This window comes from Pagrus major, chromosome 9 (assembly GCF_040436345.1).
Source record: "Pagrus major chromosome 9, Pma_NU_1.0".
Classification (NCBI taxonomy): domain Eukaryota; kingdom Metazoa; phylum Chordata; class Actinopteri; order Spariformes; family Sparidae; genus Pagrus; species Pagrus major.
The window spans coordinates 6572330-6591356 of record NC_133223.1 but is presented as its reverse complement, the minus strand read 5'-3'; the positions used below and the strand labels follow the sequence as shown (position 1 = coordinate 6591356).

The 19027-nt window shown below is 40.7% G+C and overlaps 1 protein-coding gene across 3 annotated transcripts in view; it reads left to right on the top strand.

Annotated features, from left to right (window-relative positions):
- The window catches only part of kalrna (kalirin RhoGEF kinase a), a 154046-nt gene that overhangs the window by 99729 nt on the left and 35290 nt on the right, over positions 1-19027 (top strand). For all 3 annotated transcript variants that reach the window (XM_073473303.1, XM_073473301.1, XM_073473300.1), the window contains exons 35-38: positions 255-445; positions 589-690; positions 803-951; positions 2441-2543. In XM_073473303.1, the coding sequence (XP_073329404.1) occupies positions 255-445; positions 589-690; positions 803-951; positions 2441-2543 (545 nt within the window). The remainder of the gene's footprint in view (positions 1-254; positions 446-588; positions 691-802; positions 952-2440; positions 2544-19027) is intronic.

The following is a 19027-nucleotide window of genomic DNA, read 5'->3' as shown; positions in this document are numbered from 1 at the left end:
AATGCTCTACCAAAATGTATAATAATGCCTTCTTAAATATATATATATGTCTGGAAAATGACCCATAAAAAAGTGTACCGTTTTTCAAAAATATCTAATTAATTGAAATATTTAATACATTAATTAGGTTACTGCTGAACATTTTAAGGCATACCATACATTTGCTTTATATCCCACCTAATGTCAGACTGTATGTTCAGACTTTGAGCTGCCTGCTTGATTTTTAGTCTCGTCCTTCCCCTCCTTCTCCTCAGGGTTTGAGGAGAACCTGGAGGTGCAGGGTGAGCTCATCCTGCAGGACAGTTTCCAGGTTTGGGATCCACGCTCACTGATCAGGAAGGGGCGGGATCGACACCTCTTCCTGTTTGAGTTCTCCCTGGTCTTCAGCAAGGAGATCAAAGACTCAGCTGGCAGAACCAAGTACCAATACAAGAACAAACTACTGGTGTGTGTGTGTGTGTGTGTGTGTGTGTGTGTGTGTGTGTGTGTGTGCTTCCATGCATGGTTTTAACCGTGCTTTTGGTCACACGAGTGCAGCAGCATGAACTCACACATTTTTAATTATTTTTCTTCCTTGCTGTCCTGTAGACGTCAGAGTTGGGCGTGACTGAGCACATTGAGGGCGATCCATGTAAATTTGCGCTGTGGGCAGGAAGAACCCCCTCCTCTGACAATAAAACTGTGCTCAAAGTAAGTGAAAAAGTTTTATATAGATGATTTTCTGTGCTCCGAATATATGTGTACATACTGGTTTAGTACCAGTTTACAATGTTATGTTAATAATAGTTTGTTTCTCCTTAAGGCGTCCAGTATGGAAGCTAAGCAGGAGTGGATTAAAAATATCAGGGAGGTGATCCAGGAGAGGATGACTCACCTGAAGGGGGCGCTCAAAGAACCTGTTCATCTGCCTAAAACACCAGCACTGACCAAACCCAGGAATAACGCCAAGAGGTAAACAAGTACACACACACACACACACACACACACACACACACACACACACACATTCACATTATTTAAAAGAAAATGTAATTTTGAAGAAAGAATAATCAGCTGAATACCAGTAGAAAGGTGTATTTGAACTAGTAGTGAGAAAATATCCACACATGGTGAAGAAATGTCTCTGAAGGTTAAATCGTCATGAACAGAAACTATTTTTCTACCAGTAGAAAGGACAGATGAGTTCTCATCACAGGTACAAAAGTATTTACTACAGGAAATACAGACTGTGGAGAGAAGCATCAGTAATGAGAAATCATGCAAGAGGAGAAAGACATTTCCTGGGAATAGAAACGCCTTTACTTTGGGCAGTAACTCTGCTGAGGGCAGATCAACAATACTGTCTGTTCATGATTCACTGAAGTGCAGACAGCAGCTGGTGGTGAAGGTGAGCTATGTTCAGTTCAGTGATCAGATCTGGATGTGATTACAAGCTCAGAAAAGACAAAATGCAGTGACGTTGATTCAGAAACCTTCAGTATGGCCGCAGTTCAACTCCCCCTGAGAAATGAAGTCATTACTCATTAAATATTATCAGAGCATCATCTATATCACCTGTGTGTGATCTGCTTATATTATTAATGCAACAGGAGTCGTTAAAAAGGAAATGTAGAAGACGTGTTGTCCCGAGGTTTGTAGAAGGCTTAGGTGCACACATTTGCGGAGGGTTTAGGAATCCTCCCCCAAAAGGATTTTACAATTTCTATAAAAAAAATGTTTTTACATCATTTCATCAGCAGATAATACATAATCAACACCCAGAAAGCATAATGATAAAACTGTGCACCAACTTTCATTCAGTTAAGTTAGTTTTGATGCCGTCCACATTGATTTACATTCATTTGGCTTAACTGGTGACCAACAGCTTGGTACTGTCTGCGTCTAAGCCTTGACATGATCAGGACAACCCATGAAGAGATGGCATGTGCAGAAAAGAATATATGATATTTCTGTGTATTCTTGTAACATTCAGTGCTGATCACAGAAATCTAAACTCACTCCTTGTCTGCTGGTTAATATGTTTCTCTTCCCAAACACAAAATACGCCGCTGTTATTCGCAGAACGTTCCACATGCTACTAAGCCTCAGTGGCTGAGTGAATCCTGTGTGAATTCAGTGAAATATACAGCCTGTATCAGGCCTGTTGTTTGAGCTAACTCCTGTTATGCAACAAGAAGAGTTGGCACGTTTTCCCACCTCCACTGTTGCCACAACTAGAAACGTCAGCATTGTAAACAGTGGCGCTGCGGGCAGAAACCTTATCACTGTGGTAAAAAGTGTCACAGCAGATCGCAACCTTTCTAACATTGAAAACAAAATGAGCAGAGGTGTTAATTTTGTCTTATCTACAAAATCAGTGCTGTATATTCTCACACTGAAACTGTTTGCTTGTGATTTAAACAAAGATATTCATTCTGATTGTGTGTGTGTGTGTGTTCAGGGAGGGAGGTGAAGATGGAGACAGTCAGGGAGACGGCAGCAGCCAACCAGATACCATCTCCATCGCCTCCAGAACATCCCAGAACACTGTAGACAGTGACAAGGTAGGAAATACACGCTATGGAAGGAAAGAGAAGGCGGTGAAGGCGGCTGATTGAGACTCGATCTGTGGCCCTTGACGAGCTGATGACCCACAGCTGCGTCAGAGCTACAGGGTCTCCCATGCAGCTACAACTGGCAGGAGCAGGGGCTGTGTGTGTGTTCCACTGGCAGAGGGACTGTGTGCGTGCCTATTTGCAGGTCCATGTGTGTTTTTATGCTTATCATTAAGTTTCTGTGTAGGTTAAGGTTGTGTGTGTCTTGAGGGTGTGTGTAGTGGATGTGTGTGTGTGTGTATGAGAAGTATCAAGCAATGTCACCATGTGAGCAGAGAAGCTGTCGACAATGAAAAACCTCTTCAGGTTGTGTGCAGGCGTCTGTGCTAATGACTCGTACCAACCAGCCTCTCACATCCAAGTAAGCCCATCTTTGAGCTCTTATTTTGAAAGTCAACCAGAATTTTTGTGCACAAACAATACAGAACTCCTATTCTCTTTATTCTGTTGAATTGGAGGCCATTTTCTTTTATTTGATCCAAATGTAAGTGCATGCACATTAGCACTTTTTGATTCTGCACCTTGATTACATAAGTGGATTTAATAGTAACTACTGTTGCTTCAGTATGTTCTGATTCAGTGCCTGTTTTAAGGCAAAAGAACAACAGGGTGTGAATAGTGTATGACTGACAGAATGTGATTGAATTGGGTGATTACACGTGTGCTGAAATATAGAGTCACTCATGGTGCTTTGTGTAAAGGTCTTCAGATAAGTTTTGTAGACCAGCTTCATTTGCAAATCAGCAACAAAACATCAATTTGGCATATTTTGAATGGAGTTTGGTGTAGATGTTGTTTTGCTTGCTCTGATTCTACAATTGTTTTAGAAGTTTGTTTTTGATTTGAACTGAATGTTATCCACTTTTACTACAGTGCCTCCCATTTCACTGCTATGCACACACACACACCACCACCCACACACTACCCCAACAGATGTCAGTCATGGCCTCCCACTGTAGTGTTACACAGAGTGGCCTTTTCACTGTGCAACCCTACGCCTACACTCTACTCTGCCTCTAAATGTCAGCACCATGCGCGCGCGAACACACACACACACACACACACACACACACACACACACACACACACACACACACACACACAGACACAGACACAGACACAGACACACACACTCTGTATCACTCTTTCACTCACAATGTTCTGTCTGTTCGTCTATATCGGTACATAATATATATGTGTGTACATTACATGCATACAAATGCAAAATGAATACCATGAACTGCATTAGCACTGCATATCTGTGTCCCCACCTCCTCCTGTCCAATGAAAACATTTTTTCCAGCCTTTTTCAGTGTGGGTGTGTTGTTGACCTGGTCCAGTTTATTGTTTCTAGGATTTACAAAACTCTAGCTGGCTATTTCTGGATCCTCCTCTTCTGTTTTCCTGAGACGTCAAAGAACAAAAACACAGTTTGTTGTTTTGATATGTCTCTTGTTTCATATGCTGACACAGCAGAGCACAGCAGAGCGCAGCTTTCACTGTGAGCTGCACTGTGTGTGAGTGTGTTGTAATTTCTTATGTTTTTTGTTATTAGTTTTTCCATTTATTACTGTTTTTAATTGGGCTGTACACTGACTTCGAGAACTCTTGGTAGCATACAGAACTGTGCTGTGAATTGTAAAAAGCAGTCAGAAACAGGGCTCTATGGAGGGATTCCATCCTCTTTTGGGAAATCATGACAAATAAAACCCCTTTTTTAAAATTCCTACTCTCCCTTTCCATCCCCTTAGTGCCGGGTGCTAATTTACTACACCGGAATCTGTTTATCTTTCGTTGAAGTACAAATTAGTTGTGGACAACTGTGCTGGCATTGGAGACGTGTCTGGCTTGAGACTGTATTTTTCTCCCAGCATGGAGCTGAAGCATGGCAGGGCTTGTTATCTTGTATGTGGAGGGCGGTGGTGCTCTCTTTTGTTGTGCTCATGCAGCTCTGCCAGCCCTCCAGGGATTTATTATCAAGAAGTATGGCCATTTCTTGTGTATTCTGGCTAAAACAAGTCAAGATATGAGGGTTATTGAGTCAGCGATCTGATCAGGCATGTTTTCTCAACACTGAGCCAGTCTTAAGTGCACTCTGGGTTGCGGTAAAGTTGAAGGAGTTGAAGCTTCTGTTATTTACCAATCCCCAGATTATTGATTTAAACAAGACACAGTAGCAAGACTGAACATGAAACTTTCCCTCTCCCTTTGAGGGAGAAGAGACACACCATTTCATACATCAGAGGCCATTTTCAACCACCATGATGATTAAATGTATCAGAAAAGATTCTGATTGTCACAATGTGACAGTGATTCTACATTTGCTACTCAGTAATCAGAGCAGCTAATGTCTGGGGAGAAAAGAGTTTTTCCATTGTGACATGTTCAGTGAGTCAGTCAGCATCAGCTGAAGCTGTGTGAGGAATAATTCACTGCACAGGTGAGAGAGGACATGTGTGTACTGGTAAAAAGCAAAACAATTAAATGGTAAAACAGGCAATATATCTTCTATAATGTGATGATTAAAAATCATTGTTGGTACTCAAGATTGTACTCTAGATCCACCTCTTAACAAGGACCTTATTGTATTAAGGTTTAGTGTATTGATCAGCTAATAAGGGCACAGATCGACTGCGTCAGCTCTTTTCTTCCAGTAGAAACAAACATGCTTTTGGGCTGTGATTAGGTTCAAGTGTTGGTTCTATAGAGACTGGCCACTGTTGGTACAGGTTCTGGTCTTCCTCACCTTTTCCTTTTCCCATACATGTCTTTATATCTTTCTCTGCCTCGCCCTGTTTTGTTGTCTCTTTCCTCCTCTGTTTATTTTTTACCTCTTGCTCCATTTTCTCTCTGTTCACCCTCTGTAATCCCACAGTGAATTACCCTCACTAGATGCACACCCACACCTGCAATTAGTTCCTCCTTTTGCAATCCATCTCTCTTTTCTCTCTCACTCTGTTTTCACTCATCTCTCTCTGTCTCACTGTTTTTTCTCTGCCTACGTATATAACTCTCTCTCCCATATACTATAATAACAACCCGGCTTTGGTCTAGTCAGATGTTCCACTGGCTGTCTGGGTCTGGAGGATGTGTTTGTGTGTGTGTAGACGGGGTGGGAAGCTACTGTTTCTGGTGGTTTTTGGAGGAGTTTTATGTGACGAATGGATCCTTTTTTTCCCCTCCTGTTTTTCTCTCTGTCTTCGCTGGGTTTTTCTGTTTGCCTCTCCTTCTCCTTTTTCTGTGCTTTCTCTAGGTCTCTCTTCACCACTCAACACACACCGCAGACATTGCATTTTGTGGCAGTTACTGGGTTAGTTTAGCAGAAATGCAAGCAGCCCATTTGGACAGTGCACATTTTTTATTAGATATTCTGTGCTCCAACACATTAGATCGGACATGACACAAGGAGTTCAATGTGCTGATGTTAACTCTGACAGTAATCAGGCTTCATCTTTACATCTATACTGTTTACATTTATTGTAGGAATTAAAACCCTTAAAGGAAAAGTTCACCTAAAAATGATAATTCAGTCGTTATCTACTCACCCACATGCTGGTGGATCTGGTGACATTTCTGGAGCTTCAAAGCAAAACAGCAAAAATGTAAAAAAAAAAAAAAAAAAAAACGACAACAAAAAACAACCAATAACAACACAAGATGGCTCCAAATATCTTGTATGGCATAATCTGAGTCACCAGAAGCCCAGAGATCCCAAATTGATTTAAAAGATGTTATTTACATCCAAAATCTTCAGTGTAGCTCCTCAGCTAAAGGCATTAATGCGCACCATGTCTGACGTGGGGTGTATGTTAAGCCTCGGAGTTAACCCGGAGGAGTTCAGACTCTTACTGAGGCACTTGTTGCTGCAGAGGACGCTCTGTTGTGTGTTACACAAGCTTCGGGGTAGCAGGTAAACACTGAGGTATGCAGAGATCGCAAGGTCTCATTCTCTTGTCTTAGCGCTCTTTCCATTGGCGTCGGGGTGTTTAGGTAATGACTGAATTTAAATTTTTAGGTAAACTGTTCATTCAGTATACACGGTCCTCCCATTTTGACACTGCAGAAGGACAATGAGGGGATTCACATTCACACAACACTCATGTAAAGACCCTCAATTTCAGTCTGCATGTCAGAACCTGTTATAGTGGTGGTTTTAACCCAGTCCATTGTCCTGGTTTACAGAGCTAAACAACAAACCTGATAAGTTCTCACTGGAAAAACAACAGCACAAACTTTCTTCACGTTTTCCTGTCAAGTGACCTCTTGCAGTCATGCGAGTAATGACTTTCTCCTGTAATTAGCAAAAGGTCATGTTGGGGTTGGACATGCATGACTTTGACATTGGAGATCATGGTTTGACCTTTTTTTGCCAAAAGTTCATGTTGTTTTAGCCATGAAGGCAACCTTTCTCTGAGATAGCAACCAAACCCTAAACCCTTCTCAAACAGTCATATGCTCATTTTAAAGGCACCCACAAACGACCTTTTTTGTCTTTTAGCTAGAAAGTAAATACTTAAGGACTGCTTGTTGCCAGTGAAATCTCCAGACTTGTCAGCTGTGTGATGTTTTGTTAACATGCTGAGGTTCAAGCCACTTCTATAACATGTTGTGCAATAAGTCAGTTCTGTGACGTTGTGCGGAATAAGTCTTTTCTGTGACGTTTTTTGGTGCGATGAGTCAACTGTGGTTCAGTCTGTGGTCTTGATGTTATTTAAAGCGTCATGCCAGTGGTTGACAGCTTGGCAGCCTTCATGGCTCAACCAAATCCCTGGTGGTCAAAGGACAAACACTTATTTTAGTCTCCGCCTTCAGTTGGAGTAAAAATTGTGTTTTTCTGTGAGCTGGGGCCAATAAAACTTAGTAGCTCTTTACTCCCGTGGGACTGAATATGCACCACTGGCTGGAAAGGGGCCATTTTTATCCCTGTGCCTTAAATGAATGAAAGCAATCTATAAAGCTAGGCTTGAGTCTATGGAGAGGGATTTCTTTTTGGTTTTACTATGAAGGCTAGTTGACACAAATGACACCCCCCACATTACTTGCCTCTTGTGATATTTAACAATGCAGACAATAAATGCTGGTCTGTTGGTGGGTCGTCACACTTAAGTGCATCCTGAAATATTTTCAGGCTTGGTGCAATTAATGTTTTAAGAGATCCCCTGACCCTTTGGTTTTACTGCCATGAAATGTGGTACACATGTTCTTGTCCCTCAAGATAAATCCTAGTAAAGCTGAATGCTTAATATCAGTATTTTAGCATTACAATCATTAGCATGTTAGCATGCTGGCATTAGCTTTTAGCCCAGAGCACAGCTAAAACTTCACAGAGCTGCTAGCATGGCTCTAGACTCTTAGTCTAATTGAATATAACTTTTTCACTATCTTTAGCACCCCAGATGAAATTGTAGTCATCTAAATTGTGGGTTTGCAGAACAGATCTAAGAGGAGATATACATAAATATCTGGATCAGGAAATAACCCAAAGATAAAACAGTTGGTGTAAAGAAAGTTTTTCTTGTAATTCGGCTGAACTGACAATTTAAAACAATTAAGTGCTGCCAGACCACCCTTTTATAATTAAAACCAATCATTTCCCTCTGATTTACAAGTCACAAGTTTTTCAGATCACATAGATCAAGAGAACTTAATTTCCATTTAACTGTAGATGTGACATATTTGGCATTGATGTCACATGAAAGTGTCTAAAAGTAGTTCTGCATTTGGATACAGGCCACATCAACATCTCCCTGTCTGATCTCTTTAGCTGGTGTTGGAAACCCTCATTATATAGGCCCTATTGACTGTATATGGCTGAAACGTTTGCATTCATTCCTAAAGGAATTTTGCATTAAAGTAGGGATACGCAATTAATCTAAATATTATTGAAATCGCGATATGGTCAAGTGAACTATACAGATCACAGCGTCTGCAGTGTTTTGATAATGAGGTACTGTAGTGCTGCAGAGAATCTGGTTCTCTGGTAACATCAATGTGATTTTAATAGTTTTTACAGTGAAAACGATGATAATGATGGACAAATGATTGTTCCCACTCATTGCAGATGATATCACAATGGCAATGTCTGTCAAAATACTTGGAAGTAATATTCAACATGTTCTGATGAGTGACAGGTAATATGCTGTATATCACAGTGCTTTTATAATGTTGCTCAGAGCTGTGTATCATGTTCAGATGAAGATGTTCTTGACTTTCTCGCTGGTGTTCCAGCACACAATTACAACTCTGCTACACTGCGAGCAATTGTTGACACGCGTGTGTTCTCATGAATCAAATGCATTCAGTGTCGGGTTCAGACTGAAGCTGTACAGCAGCCATCTGCTGGTCATATGACTTCTTATGACACACACACAAGCACACAGTTCTTGCAGTTTTAGCGCCACAGTTACTTCCATGGAGTGGGAGAAATGTGAACACACTAACCCACACACACACACACCAAGCTGAGTGGCGTTCCCATCAAACGGCTGTTTGTTCAGAGAGAGAGAGAATGAGAGAGAGAGTGTGAGGGCGTGTTGGTGTGTGTGGCAGAGACACAAACGAGGGAGTTGTCAAAGACAGAGAGCGACAGAGAGAGAGGGAGACACGAGGAGAGCTCGACATGCCAAAGTGGATGAGCTTTAAACTGTTCAAAGAGAGCAGCAGAGTGAGTACAAACTGCTGGATTACACACTGCTTACTGGCTGCTTACGCACTCTACTGACAACAAGTCAGCCTTTTTTATATTCTCTATTAATGACAAATATGCTGCTTTACTATCAGACTGTTTGTCTGGATGTAGCCCTGTCATGTTTAACTTTATAGAAGAAATCATTTCTGCAATAAGAATACAGAGAAATGAAAGAGAAATAACCCACAATGTTCTAACAGACTGAGTCAAAGTTAATCTTTGACAAACAGCTGTGATCTTGTGTTCTGCATGCTGGTAGAAATATTCCATGTGTCATGATTTCACAGTATGCAAAATCTACTTAGTCTAAATAAACAAATTGTGTGAATTAGCCAGCGGTATGTTTGTATACTACCATTGACAAATACTAAAGTACCTGTGTGTATTACTAGAACAGCTGAGCACAAACAGATTCACGTCAGTCCTTCCAAACTCTGTTTTCAATTCACTCTGCACGCTCCTCTGTTGTGGCTGGATTTTCTATGAGACGGGAGCTGCTGCGAGAAAAGACAGCTCCTGTGTTCAAGTTCTGTGTGATTGAAAAAAATAAAAATAAAAAATTATGTTCACCGATAGTTTGTAAAGCTCAGCCGTCATGTGAAGATAATGGTGCTTCAGTGAAGATCATAAAAAGAGGTCAATGTGCAGCCATGAAAAGTTTCAAGGGGTTGAATTGCCGCTTCGTTTTAATGTGAAATCTGAGAACGAGTGTTTTGTGGTGTAGTCGTTGGTTACTGCTGAGGTTTGGTCACTGATTCAGATGCTAATCCAGATCATACGTAATGTTGACTTTCACTCAGCATGTTGTAAAGCCAGACTGCGGGAGGGAAGTGTGCATATGTGTGTAATGGAGGAGGTTAATGGTTACACTGGGTGTGTATATGTGCCAGGCAGACAGACAGACAGGAAACAGACCATTAGCTGCCACAGAGAGAGACGGGATAACTGAAATGTGAGCGTCCAGACGGCTGATTGCAGTCAGTTTAATTCAGATTACTGGGTAGACAAACTGTATAAACAGTGTAAACACACTCATGGACTCACAGTGGGATTGAACTTTTTTGACTGTTTGAGTATTCTGTAAGGACAGAAATGAGTATTTTAATTTATCATTGCATTCTGTCCTGGATTTGGAACCTCAAGCTGACATGTTGCTGAGTTAATGCCCCGCACTCCATCCACACTACTGACCACTGACATTAACACAGTCCACATATAGTTTGTGTGTTAACAGTCAAAGATGAACCTTTTAAAATGTCCGATTTAGATGCTACTCTCACCAGCACACTGTCAGCCTGTTATTTGCAGCATTGGGAGTTTAAAAAAAGGACCCACTGTAGTATTTAGATAATCTATAAATATTTTAACTTGTAATTTTGTCTTTTTATGGACTTTCAAGATATTGTCTTTGTTTTTTGTTTGTTTGACCAAGTCAAATGTTTTGGAAAAAATCAGAATGGCAGTCCCACTTGGCAGGTTAACTGCCATTAGCAAAAAACAGTTGGTGTTTTGAATTTCTACCTGCAACGAAAAAGGAAATGATCCAACAATTTGAAGATGTCTGAGGATAGTTGAGGAATGTGTTGCTCAGTTTTCTTACAAATCAAATCATTAATCAATCGATACATTTTCTGCCACTGATCCAAGGCTAGATTGTGATGGTAGGCCAAGTAAGACAGTCCAGACTTTCTTCTCACCAGCAACATTTTCCAGCTGCCACTGGGGGATCCCAAGGTGTTCCCGAGCCAGTTGAGATATATAACTCCTTCAGATTGTTCTGGGTCTACCTAGGGCCTCCTCCCAGTTGGACATGCCCAGAAAACCTCCAAAGGCAGGTGCCGAGGAAGCATCCTGATCAGATGCCCAAGCCACCTCAGCTGGCATATTTTGACATGAAGAAGAAGTGGCGGCTCTACTCGGAGATAACTCCAGATGTCTGAGCTCCTCACCTGTAAGGCTGAGCCCAGCCACGTACAGAGGAAACTGATTTTGTCCGCTTTTATCCGGGATCTCGTTCTTTTGGTCACCCAGCTCACAGCTACACTGAGGGTTGGAACGTAGATCGACTGCCTTTGCCTCCTGGCTCAGATCACCACCTGTTTTACTGTTGACCATGCAGCAATCCATCTGTGGACGCACTCACTCGTAACAAGACTCTGGGGCTTTAAATGAGTTATTCCAGAGAGTGCTGTGTTAAGAGAGTTTTGGCTTCCAAAAGGCATAAAACAGTAATTAGTTACACAGCCATCACATATCACTGGCTAATAATTATTAAGATGAACATGTTGACTATTTTAACATCTGTAATGCTGTCATCTCATCGTCCCACCTCATCCTATGAGTATAAATAAGTATGTGCAGGAGTTGTTAAAGAAGGTAGTATGGATGCTTCTGATATGATTTCACAGACTCCTTCCCTTTGCCATTGGAGCACATAATAGCAAAGCAGTGCACCTCATGTTTAAAGCCTGCACTGTGTGCCTGTGATTTGGTTGTTTGCTCTTAGTGGAGTCAGTGTTGCTGTTTTGGGGTTTATGTTAGGTTTGAGTGGTTTCTCAACAGTTTCTTAGCTTTCCCTGTTGTATATATCTTCTCTTGCAGGAGGCAGTCTGATTGGTCATCCTGCCTCCTGTGCAGGATTCATCATCCGTTCCGTCTGGCTGTGTTGCAGACATTATATGTCACTGCTGAACTTTTTACTCCGGTATCTGTTATTTTTTTTGCTCCTGTATTTTCAGCCAGTCTGATGGGGGGACTGGTCTGACTGGTTCCTGTGATCCGGTTCTGCTCCAATGGGAACAAACAAGTTCTTACTGTTAAACTTAATGTAACCTGCACCACTGAAGCATCAACGTCTTTCATAAGGCCAGAATGTTTAAACTTGAAATTAGGGGAAAAAAAGTGTTGCAAACTGAAGCTGCTTTTGCATTTCTCTTAATTTAGATGACGTGTGGTCCCTCAGGTCTTCATGAATGTTGATCTTGAAAAAGGCTTGTGGTCTAAGACATCATCCAAATAAAGAGAAGCCAGAGTGTGCAACACTTTTTCCCTGCTTTCAAATGTACTTCCAGTGAACATCTCCTCACCACAACACTTGGTGTGTGTTACTTTTCTATTATTTACAGATTACTGACACAGTCTTATAATGAGAATCTTCATGTGTACAAACAGAAGGAAGGCAACACATACTGTGGTTGCTCTGCCTGGCCTGGTTAGTATTACCATGATGTGTGGTGCTGGTAGAGTTTGTGGATAGAGCTCCAGTCACAATGGCACATCACTTACTGTGGATCCAACAAATGGAAAGACATCTGAATAGGTTTTCATGAAGGGCAGGATTTGAGAGATTAACTGTGTGTTATGAGGAGGTAATACCAAAAAAGTGCAGAGTGGTTTTGCGACTATGGGCACACAGGGAGGAGTTTTCCTGAAATAGAGGTGTATTTGCAGTTACCCACTTTTCAGAATTGGGACCTGAGGGATTTTTCCATGAGTTCCACTCCAGGACGACGCTGTATTCATTTCAGTATTCACTGTGACTGTTGTTGTAACCACATGTATTTTCTGTGAAATTTATACATCTGCCGGCTATATAACATACACTCACGCATAAAACACCTTTATGAATTGCACCTTTTGTATTATATAATTGAACCAGTCTAGACTTGATTTATAGGTGTTGCAAGTTGTGTTTTTATCATTTTCACACATCTGCTGAATGTGTCATTTCTTAAAAGCTGTAAATTCAGCTTTGACAAGCAAACCATGCTTGATTTTTAGACTTCACAGAGATTGTTAAAATGAAAATGGTGCTAACAGACACTGTTCAACAGCTCAAAGGCGGCCAGATATTTGATCTTTAGCTGTGATTAAGGTTTCTACGTCTGTAGTCACAAAAAAATAACAGTTTTAGTTATAAAATAACATGATAGAAATGTTATACTGCTCTCTTAAGAGATATGTTCATATTTTTTGCACTGGCTAAATCAAGATCTGCGGTACCACCCATATTTTGTTTCTTAATTATCTACAGTTAAATATCAACAGTCAGGGTTTTAATTAGTGTCCCTGTCTATATTTGCTTCTGGTAAGAAGGGCGTAATTAATGTGTTTATGCTCATGTTGGGCAAAGTTTAAGTTTAGGGGGAAAAATCAAATCAGATTTAAGTCTGCCGAAGACAGAGACTCTATTTCCAGTGTTGAAGTCAGGCGATGTGGTGTAAGAAAGTGGCGCTCACTTCTTACACTGAACACAGTGCTGCCAGCAAATATAAATATTGCAAATGAGTTACATATGAGAGTAATGCCTCAGAGACGCGGTTGGTGGTCCCTGATGATCAAAAATATTGCGCACACATGAGCCTGCACTGTCACTCTGATTTATGTGACATCACTCCCTGGCAGCTACTGAAACTCTCAAAAGAAGCCCGTGTGTGGAGAGACCCACAGAAGTCATAAGGCAGTGAAAATGGCAGGTTTTTCAAATTAATGGTAATCTCTATAATCTACAGTGCAGGCTAGTATTTATTTGAACCTTTATTTTTTTTAGAAGTTTTTGGAAAACTGGCACATCTTCTCTCAAAGAAATTGGTGACCTCGCACTGCACTAATGAGCATGACTGAGTCCAACCAATCAAAGCCATCACACGAGCATGCCGTTCCTTTCGTCCTGTCACGTCAAAGATCTGATTTCATAAATTGATCCCTCTGTGTGTTTCGTCTGGCCTCAGCTTACTGTGTCGTTGCACGTGTCTGGCTCTGGTAAAAAGCCTCCGTTAGCTATAATAATTTCCTAACTGTCCTTAAGGTTTCAGTCCTGGCTGATTTGGTGACACCAAGAGCTGAAGATAACAGCACATGCAGTTTAATACTATAGGTCCTACAATTCAAAACAAACTATTGTTGTTTTAATCAAGAATTCAGGAAATAATTGTCCTTTTTCCATCACTCTGTGAGCATGGAGTTGGTTACCTGGCTGAGTAGTTGGAGGTGTGCACCCCGTCCCATGGAGCTCTTCATCTAACAGCTCACTGTGGCTGCAGTATTTCAAACTGATCCGCTGTTAAAAACGATATATTATATAGTGCTACAAATGCTACCAGCTAAATGTGAACACAGTAGGAAAAGTTGAATGGCATTAGCAGGAACTTAATACAGCATTTTCCCCATGAATGGTGCCGAAGTTTGTAATACTGCATATTTAAATATTACAATACTTTCATCAGTGGACCAAAGGCTCAACCACAGCTGTGTTGCCTCATTCTGCCTGTGATTTATTTGAATGAGAATCTTCAAAATGTTCAACTTGATTTGTATCATTACAGTGTTGGTATATTCAAATGAACAATGATAAACTCACACATCCCCCCACCAGCGGGCTGTGTTCATTGGTCATGTGCAGTGCAGTCTAGTGTATTCTGGTTGTTGTAGGTTTTCTACCTTCTGTGCCAAAGAGCAAACCACAGCCACTTTTTTTTTTTTTTTTGTAGCACCAATTTCAGCCATGTTTTTCTACTGCATAGACAGCCCAGATTTATGAAAAGACCATCGTTCCAGTGGTGAAATACTTTCCACAGCTGACATCAACACATTTAATTTGAGAAACAGCAGTAATTTACTCACTGAGTTGTATCATTTACTATAACAGTGCGTTTCTGGTGATAATTCAAACCAGCCTTCTTTCACTTGTGTATGAGGGATGTGTACATGAGGGAATGGCTCTGGTGAGTCACGCCATGTGGACTGTGACGTGTTCAGTGAGTGCTGTATGTCTGCAGTGTTGGCATGGTATAATACTAAAGGGAACAGATCTGCTGTTTTTCATCTTTACCCTCATCTTCTACATGAAATCGTCTGAGGTAATAATACAAACTCAGTAAAACAAGCTGCTCAGAGGAAAATAAGGTCCCAGAACACTGTTTGAAGCTAGAAAGGTGGCAGGGTCCGCCACATATAAACAAAGTAAAACAGTCTGAAATTGTGTCTGTTTATTCAGTCATGGAAAAAAAAGAGTTTGTTTATTTACTTGGTTTAGGCAAAAACAAAAAAAAATCAGCCAATGAAGATCTTTCTCTTCTCATAAACATTTCTTCACCAAAACTACAGAGTGCTCCTTTAAATTAACATCATCAAACTCAATTCTGTCTTTGTAAAGCATGCAATGTTTTCTATTCAGATGAAACTATAGCTATATTATATAGTTGCTGTTTTTTTTTTTGTCAGTTAATCACAGTTTCACTGAAATAGCTGCTGATGAATAAAATCAGCTGTGCACACAGAGTATACTGAAGCAGATTCATCCATCGCTAAGAAAAGAAAATCTTACCGATCTTATCATCCAGTGAATGGCATGAAGTTTCCTGATATCAGCAGCTTCCATTCGTTCTGCTGTTAAAAGAGGGGGACATGTATTTGTTTCGCTTCAGGCTATCTTCCTCTGGTCTAACATATGACCATCACAAGCTAGAGCGTGCATGCATGTGTGGTTTGGTTTTAGTGCTAAGAAATGGGTCATATGACAGACACACACACACACACACACACACACACACACACACACACACACACACACACACTTCTGTCTTAATTCTCACCTTTAACCAAGTTTGAGTTGTAAGATTATAATTATAGCTCAAAATATTAGTTTTAATGCCATTTACAAAGGTTATCATGCAGACTTTTGCTGATCCCTCGACCAGCGAGATGACCTCATAGTCAGTACAGTAACACAATAAAACCCCTTCCTGATGAATTAAGTGTTTTTCTATTAATACACATATTAATTCAAGGAAAATAATTAATTGTAATTTATGTAAAGGATTAGTAAAATCGCAAAGCGTTCAGTGACCCAACTGTAAAATGTACAGAAACCACAAACAACGACTTTATGGTCAAACATTTATTTACTACAAGACATGACAACAATTCAGGTTTACAGATTTGACAAGGTGGTGCTCTGTTTTTAAATTATAACAAATATCAAATATATTAATTAATACAATATCACATATTCAGCGTTACATACATTGACACACAATGAAATTACATTCACAGAGCAGCATGTAGAGGCACAGGCCACAGCACCCTGGGGTCCGAGGTCCTGAGAGGGCAGATAACACTTGTTTGTGACCTCTGGGGCGTGTCTGAAGAGGTCGAATAATTGATGGCAGTTTATCAGATAGGTCGGTGCTCTATCCTGCTATAAACCATCTTGGGAATTTTGAAGTTTGAGTCCTGTTGATGTCCTGTGGGAGATGTCCTGGTGTGTTTAGTCATTTTGTGACTTTCAGGGAGGTGTTCTGAAGACACCGTGCTAGCTGAGGCGTTTCCCAGTCACACGCACATTGAACCAGGGATGATAATCCTACAGAGTGAATGTCTTGTTTTCATGTCTTTTGCCGTCATGAAAATGTCTGAGACAAATACCTGACTAATACTTTTATAGCCACAGAGGGACATGTTGTCCTCCAACTGAGGTTTGCTCTACTTCATTTAACAGATGTGAATTGCTCATAAATTGGCAAACCTTTATCCGCTGATCTTTGAAATCAAAACCTTTTTTCATTTTGTACTGAGCTTTAAAAACATCCTACAAAGTATCAAAAGTCATATTAAGAGTATAATAAATAGAATAATATCATAGAAAATGTATATAGCATAGAAAAAAACACTAAATACTGAATTGACAAAAAAATATAAACTACTGAAGCTAACTGTGCTGTAGTTAAAGTGTTTATGGTGCGCAGTCTGTCTGGTTTTATGTTCATGCTAGTAATGAGCTTAGTAATTTTGACATACCTGACCAGCTAACCAGCTCCCACCCCACTCAGCTTAAAAACAAATCAGTGTTGTTCTGCCAACGTCTCATCTCTCCACTTTTAGCAATATGTGCGATCTATTTAATTGATTTTAACATCAGCTGAAGGATCACAACACTTAACAGTTCAAAACACATTTTCTGGCCTTAAAACCTGAAACACCAATTATTTTGATGATTGATTAATTGTTTCAGACATTTTTCAACCAAAAAAACAAACACTTGGTGGTTCCAGCTTCTTAATGAAGGTGTGGACTGTTGGGTGGACAAAAGAAGCAATTTCAATATGTCTTCTTAAATGTAAAGAGGGATGTCAAATATTGTTGTTGATGACATGCAGTGAATCTGTAGTTGCCAGTTGGATCAGCTCTTACACAGTTATTGGCAGCCACTCAGGTGTTTCCACTTGTTCTGCCTGATTAGACCTCTTCCCACGACTCAGCCTGTGTCTCACTGACAGAGATGGGGACAATAAAGGTGTAAGCAGGGGACCACGTTGGTGGGAACATGTTGTTTAAGGTACCAGTGAGATAATGAATTTGATCCAGGAAGTCAAGCTAGAGCAGTGGGTTTATTTTAATTTCAGTTCTGTTCCTGCCCTGCATGTTTGAGATGTTTCTCTGCTAACAAACCTGATTCAGATGATTGGGTTGTTATCAGGTTTCAGCAGAGCTTGATGATGAACTGATGTAACTATTTCATCTTTTCTCACGAGAATTGACAGCGAGATTGTAAAATATGCAGTATTCACATTCCAAAGTCATCTAACAGGAAGGTGCACTTTATTGTATTTGATTGGCCAGCACAACCCATTGGAAAACGGATGATTACAAACACATTTCACATGGCTTTTCATGGCACCGCCTGCCAGCACTCAAAGACTGTGTGGGAAGATTATTGACCACCACAGCATCTGGAGTACCTGCTGTTTGATATGGGCCAGGCTAAGCCCTGACGCCTCATAAGCAGCCCGCACTCAGCATCTTTTCACGGCCATGCCACCACGTAACAACAGGGATGCAGCAGCAACCAAATACATGCAGTTTAGTGATGTCATAATGCCCAGTACAGCTCCACCTTCAACCTGAGCAGAGGTCTAATCAGGCAGAAAACACCTGCGTTAGGTGTGTGTGTGTGAGTGTGTGTGTGTGTGTGTGTGTCTGGGCCATCTGTCAGGTCTAAACTCAACTGCACCATTACAGAAAAGGGGTCTTTGTTGCTAGGAGATCTTGAGCCGGGCAGTGAGCGCCTGATTACACACATTCAGTCACATTAACGCACACACTAACAGACCACACACTGCCTGACATCTTCCAAGATAATTTCTTTAAAGCAGAAAAGTCAGATAAAGAAAGAAACGTCTTCATTTACAGCCACTCTTGTACCATTATATACATGTATGTTCTGTTTTCGGTGTCCATTCACTGCTGTGATACTGTAACGACTCAGTTAATCTATTTGATGTTATTTATTTAGATGTTTAAATGAGTCCTGATAGAAATAGAAATTTCATCAATTGCTATGTCTATAATCACCTCTGCTAATACTATGGTTTGGGTCACAGTCTGTATGCCGTTGCCCTGAATTTTCACACAGCCCAGTTTAAATGTGTTGCTGGTGCCTGTAGTTGAGCAACAGGTCAGAAACGTCTCCGCTCTACAATATCAGCAGTAAAACAGTAAAAAAAACCATGGGACAGCCTACACAGCCTGCCAGCCATCAGCTGACAGTGTTTCTACAGTACACAGCAGTCCAGGTCACATCAGTGCAGGAAGCTTTAACACTGAGCATGTTTGTTTTATTTCTTCCTCTGTATCTTCTCATCTCAGTCAGCTGAAGGTAGACTGTTACCTTCCATCTGTGCCACATATAGTTGGTGTGCTGTATATACATATTGATGTATTGTGACTTTAGCCCATATGATGGCTA